The 6,270-nt window shown below is 43.1% G+C and overlaps 1 protein-coding gene across 1 annotated transcript; it reads left to right on the forward strand.

The window, feature by feature from the left end:
* The first annotated feature begins 348 nt into the window (after positions 1-348).
* Positions 349-4,346, forward strand: LOC140198016 (ras-related protein Rap-2a). Its single transcript, XM_072258819.1, has one exon. The coding sequence runs from the start codon at positions 755-757 to the stop codon at positions 1,304-1,306; it is 552 nt and encodes a 183-aa protein (XP_072114920.1). The 5' UTR covers positions 349-754; the 3' UTR covers positions 1,307-4,346.
* Positions 4,347-6,270: the final 1,924 nt, after the last annotated feature.

A 6,270-nucleotide genomic window follows, 5' to 3' on the forward strand; every position in this document is an offset into this window, starting at 1 on the left:
AGTCGACGACTCCTTGATGGACAGTCAGTGGGGCAATGGGCAGAGCGAGGAGGCGGGACCGATTGTGAATCCCCTACGATGATTGGTCGTCCGCGTAGTCGAATGTCTGGCAGCTGAGGGGCGCGGTTTTCGCTACGGTGGCCGGCGAGTATCACGTGACTGTCGGCGCGGGCGGAGACTCCCCGCCCGAGAGAGAATGGCGGTGCCGAAGGAAGCGGGCGGCTGAAGAGCAGCGAGGCCCGGAGGGGGTGGGGAGAGGAAGCCACTCGACCGGTGGTCAGAGAGCCAAACGGGGTCGGGGGCGGAGAATGTGGAAGAGCCGGCGGTGATCTCCCTGAGATCCGGGCGGGTGAGGATCCGTCAGCCTGCTGACGGGCGGGCAGGCCCCGAGGCCTTTGTCTTTCAGCCGCCCCTCTGAAACGGAACAGTCGCCAGATAAATCCTCGCTCGCCCCAGCGTTAATTCCTCCTCGCCCTCTCCGTTTTCTGCCCGGCTACCGTTCGGTTAAAGGGGAGGGCAACCGTGCTTCCAGTCTGCCGACGTTTAATCATTTAAAGGGGAGTGGTCGGTTAAAGGTACCGCTGCCGACTTTGCCGACTTTTAATCACTAGAGGAAGGGTGTGCTGTGCTGTTCTGCCGAGTTTTAATCAATTGAAAGGCCTCCAGGGTTGCCCTCATTTAGAGGGGAGGTTGGCTCCAATCCATTGGCCTTTGGTTGGATAAAGGGGGGTGCTGGAGGAGGCAGTAGGAAGTCATGAGGGAGTACAAGGTAGTGGTGTTGGGCAGTGGGGGAGTGGGCAAATCAGCTCTGACGGTGCAATTTGTGACGGGCACTTTCATTGAAAAGTATGACCCAACGATTGAGGACTTCTACCGCAAGGAGATCGAGGTGGACTCATCGCCCTCAGTGCTGGAGATCCTGGACACGGCGGGTACTGAACAGTTTGCCTCCATGAGGGACCTGTACATCAAGAACGGCCAGGGCTTTATCCTGGTCTACAGCCTGGTCAACCAGCAGTCGTTCCAGGACATCAGGCCCATGCGGGACCAGATCATCCGCGTCAAGCGCTACGAGAAGGTACCAGTCATCCTAGTGGGCAACAAGGTGGACTTGGAGAGCGAGAGGGAGGTGTCCTCGCTCGAGGGTCGAGCCCTGGCTGAGGAGTGGGGCTGCCCTTTCATGGAGACCTCAGCCAAGAGCAAGACCATGGTGGATGAGCTGTTTGCTGAAATCGTAAGGCAGATGAATTATGCAGCTCAGCCTGACAAGGACGATCAGTGCTGTTCTTCCTGTGTACTACAGTAAAAGATAAGAACAGAAATGTTGAGACCAGATGGAATCAGCCCTGATGGGGAGAACTGCACCTTCTCCTATCCTAGGAGACAACTCGATTATTTCATATTGCTGTTACAAGAAGATGATGATACCGGCAGAGCTTTATGACTAAAATGAGATTAATCGCCAATTGCTGTTCTTACTGTGTCCTGCAGCGAAGGGAGTAAAGCAAGTGTCATTGGCTGACAGACACTGAAACACTTTTACATGGGAGATCTACACCACCTCAGCTGGACATCCCTGTTGTGGATGAGAGGATATCATCAAGAGCTTTTTAAATAAGCAGTGCCGCTCCTCCAGTCTCATTCTGTTGAAAAGTAAAAACAAGAGTAATGTTGTTTTTGAAACAATCTCAATTGGATATGATATATGTGAATGCGTCAGTTCTGACATCATCAGCCTGGGAGAACTAGACTGTTTCATCCCATTATGGAAAAAAAAAGCAAATAAGAGATATTCAGAAATTTAAGACTGAAGATGATGGCCAGTGTTTCAATTGTGTATGTGCACTGCTTTTATAAGATTGCTTTTTTTTTTAAAAGAAAAAAATACACAAATAATTTGATAACAAGGTTGAACTCCACGCTTGACAGGCCTGGCTGCCCTCTTCTAATGTGATGCCAATGAGGAATTGAAATCTCTATTTTAAAGGGGGACGTAAGTCGGCTGAAGAATCTTCTACAAAACCAAAATGGGAGAGCAGAGACTTGTCAAGTTCTTGTCTTCTGCAGTGAAAGGGAAAGCGACCTATGCGTGCCGCCTGGTGCACGTGGAAGAAGTAACAGGCTGCACGCTGCTGCTGTTTACCGACGTAAAGGAGAAATCAGTGAACCTTTAAACTCTAGAGCCAGGAGAACAGTGACGCCACGGGCTTTTCTTCAGGATCCCATCAGTGAGCACAAATCGTTCCTCGGTACATTATGTTGGACGTTAACAATCCGTTCTGTAATTTCACATGTCATGCAGGAGAAATGATGGACATTAAGTTGCTCTGTTAAAGCCAGAGGAAAGGGGAAACAAATCGACTGTTGATCCACCAAAATGGTTGTGTCAAACAAGAAGAATGCTTTTAATTCAGTTTTATTTAATTTTGTGGGTGGCATGTTAACTGCTCTGCATTGTGTTGGTGCAAGCCCTTAGTGGTGGTCTTGTGTGGCTCTGCAGGGAGCTGGGGGGGGGTGGTGGGGAAGCAAAGGTTTTCTCTGATTTCTGTCTTGCACAGAAGATTTAATTTGTCAAAGTATGATCAATGCTATCCAACACATTAGTGATGCAGGAAAAAATGTAATTGGCTTTGTACAGCTTCCAGACTTGGTAAACTACCTGCTTTTTCAAATGGCTTTTTTTAAAAATGTTTACCTCCAAATGCATTTTTGAATGGCAATTTCCATTCCTTGCAACTTTTTTGTGTGGGGGGGGGTGGAAGGGGAGAGAGAAAGGAATGGAAAACTTTTCTGTGTGGAATGTCAGTGGCCAGATCAGAAAGATGTACAGTGGGAAGCTAGTCAATTGCTTGCTATGCCAAGAAATAAAATGTTGTTATTTGTCCAAGACAAGGAAATTAGAATCCTCCTGTGACCAGAGGTTTTCCACTGCCCTGTAGATGACAGTTCTTGGGTAAATGAATTAAAGGGGCCAGTTCAGTGACATTTGTTTCCCAGGTGTGTATAGTGGGACTTGGTCCTGTTCTGAATGGGTGCCTGTAAGTGGTGGCTCTCCACCAAGAAAAGGGGTTGGAAATGTCCTTGCACAGTCTTTACTCTGACAGATGTGGGCAATGAAGACGGGGTGGGGAGGGATGGGAAGGCACCTCTAGGGTTGGCTGGAACCCTCAGTTAGGTTTTGAGACTGTGCAGAGTGGAAGGGGCTGTTGTTCCCCCATACCCACACATGACTTCCGTCTGCTAGCAGGCATGTTTTAAGTGGGTACAGTGGTATGTGGAGCTGAAGGGGTATGTGTGCCCTGAGATCACATGTACCATGTTGGCAATTTCTCAAATTCCACAGCTTTCAAGTTGAAAATTTTAAAAATGTACTTTACGTCGGAACTACAGTCAATCTAGACAAATGTGATTCAGATTCTTGTATTGCACGTTGAGGAAAAATCGTATTGCATTTGCTGCTTGATTCTGTAGGAATGGAAGCCTTTTGAAATGATCAAATTTTACGATTATTCCCCTCAATTTCCTTCTTTTCTGATACAGAAATGGCAGAAATATATTTTCTTTTATGAATGGTGCTCAGTACTTTAAGTATTATGGGGATTTTTATTTTTTATTGTTGAACCAAGAATATAATGTATGCATGGCTGAATACCGGATCATTGCTGAAGTCTTACATTGAAGCATTCTGTAGTTGTTAAAATTGAGTGCAGTAGTGAAGTGTTTTGGTCACTGCTGTCTTATTTTGCTTTTAAATATGACAGTTGTGTTACAGGAGCATTTTATATTTTATCTTTTAAAATGGCATTGCATAGAACCGACAATTGGAATTATGAAGTTTTTTTTCAAGTCTATCCCTATAAAGAGAATAGTAACAGGAATGTCGTTAAAAGTTCTAACCCTTGATCAAACAAACCTTGTGTGGAGATATGATGCACCCCGTATTCAGCTTTTGCCACAGGATTTCCCAGCGAGTGCTTTACTGGGGTCTGAGTGAAAATCTGAACAGTTTTGTGTGCACCCAATACAAGTAAAGCAGCTAGATTCACGGCGATCTTTTTTTGAGGATTTCCTGTTCTAGGGAGCTGCTTTGACCCTTCCTGTGGATGACTTCCTGCATCTTCAACAATCTGTGGTGGATTCTGTGACTTCATCTGTTGGAGAAATATTTTAAACGCAAGCGCAGATTTATTGGGTGAAAGGACATCTCTGCAGATCATTTCTGGTTGAATAAATGAAAATGCAGTAAATGGGGATCCACTCTGTATGACGTTTCTGTAAAGGATGATGGAAGCCTTAGCCTCGTGCGGACATTTTTAAGCATTCAGAAATATATTTGGTTATCCGTATATCTCAGCTTCAGTTTACATTTTTTTTTTAAACGGTGTCTTGCATTGTTTTTATTATTTACCTGAATTTTAATGTGTATTTACAGCAATGTTTCATTTGATTTTTTTATTATTTCCCACCCTTTAAAAACATCTGTGTGGGCAACATTCTTTGCAATGTACATAATCTAGTTGGGGCTGGCATAATATCAATTTTAAATTGGTTTTGCTTTTAAATTTCCAGAATACAAGTTCAGCCATCACTTAAAATGACACTTTGAAGAAGGTAGCCTGCGCATAAGGACAGAAGACCTACGGATGCACATTGCTATTGTAAACGCAGACATTTCTTTTCTGTCTGATGCTTCCTGGAATTAGATGAGATCATTTGTTCAGAAAATGATGGTTATCGTTCTAAGGAAGTAACTTTAATGGGAGTTGTGAAGGGAAGGGAGTGATTGGGGGGGTTTATGTCTAATCTGCACAATTGCCACCAGCCTGTCTCATAATGATACTAATATCATTTTTAGCATGTTTACTTTTGACATTCCACCACTGGGTCTCGTACTGTAGAACTCCTTAATAATTGGTGCGTTCATTGTAAAATTAGCTAGTTTTAAAAACAATCTCTCTCTAAGATAGATGATGGTGTAGTAAACAAGCATCCTCACATTTCTTTGATGCTCTGGGGCTGGTCTTCCTGACCACATGACACCCCTTTCAAATGTGATGAGATTCTGTTGTGCTCTGATCTGATTGTAAGCTATTAAAAGTTGGAAACATTGAGCACTTAACACAAAACGTTGCAAGCCATTGGATGTCAGCATTAATTTTAAAATCTGGAGGATCAGTAGTTTAAGGTCAAATGTCATTGCCACACAAATTTAAATCTTGGTGCAATTGGCACTTATTTTCTTCAGGCTTTTTTGGAAGAGCTTACTGATTGCTTTCTTAATAATTTGTTCAAGTGAGGGCAGAAACACATTACCTGGTGCCTGATCAGATGTTCCCAGTGCCATGAAATGTTCACTAGAATATAAATCCCATTGGTGTGGTTAAGTCCTAGTTATCCTCACAGCTTTCCACCAGAATCTGAACTGAATCAAATTCCATATTACTCTTGCATAGCCCAGTTTTGAACAATTTCTGTATTACAATCTGGATTATAGCAACAACTGGGCAAAACTAAAAACTGAAATTCTCTCTCCCTCCCACAAATGAAATTTACCTAAATTTGTCATAGTATCAAAATAACACCTTCAAGCCAGAATTATGAATTATTTCCAGCAACACACAAAATGCTGGAGGAACTCAGCAGCCCAGGCAGCATCTATGGAAAAGAGTAAGCCGTCAACATTTTGAGCTGAGGCCCTTCATCAGTTCTGTTGAAAGGTCTCAGTCCGAAATGTCGACTGTTTGCTCTTTTCCATTGAATTTACCTGATCTGCCGAGTTCCAACAGCATTTTGAGTGTGGCTCAGATTTCTAGCATCTGCAGATTTTCTCACGTTCATGAATTATTTTGAATATTTTCTAAATTTATATATCTGCCTTTTTCATACTTGGTGGAAGTAATCAATTCCTGTTGCATGCATGCTATCTGTTTCTAGAAAAGGCTTGAAATCTTGGTGTTAGACCACTGTTTAGTATAATGTCACGAAGGTTCCCAACGACAGGTTGAGCAGGACCCATTTAAAATGCTGATTGTTCTGTTTATTTTGCTGTGGAGTAACAAGAACAGTCCAAATATCTTCTGAGTGAGAAAGCTGTTGCATACAGTTTGTATACACAGGTTAGAACAGTATTTAGTTATGTGACGTGTGTGCTTAAGTTATGTCATTGATAATGTAATGTTTATGGTGACCGGATAAAAGGAGCTATTCATCAGTGTTTTTATTCCATTTTTTGTCTTTTTTATTTATTTTATGAAGTTGGAGTATTTTAAA

The sequence above is a fragment of the Mobula birostris genome, chromosome 5 (assembly GCF_030028105.1).
Source record: "Mobula birostris isolate sMobBir1 chromosome 5, sMobBir1.hap1, whole genome shotgun sequence".
Taxonomy (NCBI): domain Eukaryota; kingdom Metazoa; phylum Chordata; class Chondrichthyes; order Myliobatiformes; family Myliobatidae; genus Mobula; species Mobula birostris.

What these genes read in the sequence shown, in the direction of transcription:
- LOC140198016 (XM_072258819.1), top strand. Translation starts at nt 755, where the DNA reads ATGAGGGAGTACAAGGTAGTGGTGTTGGGCAGTGGGGGAGTGGGCAAA.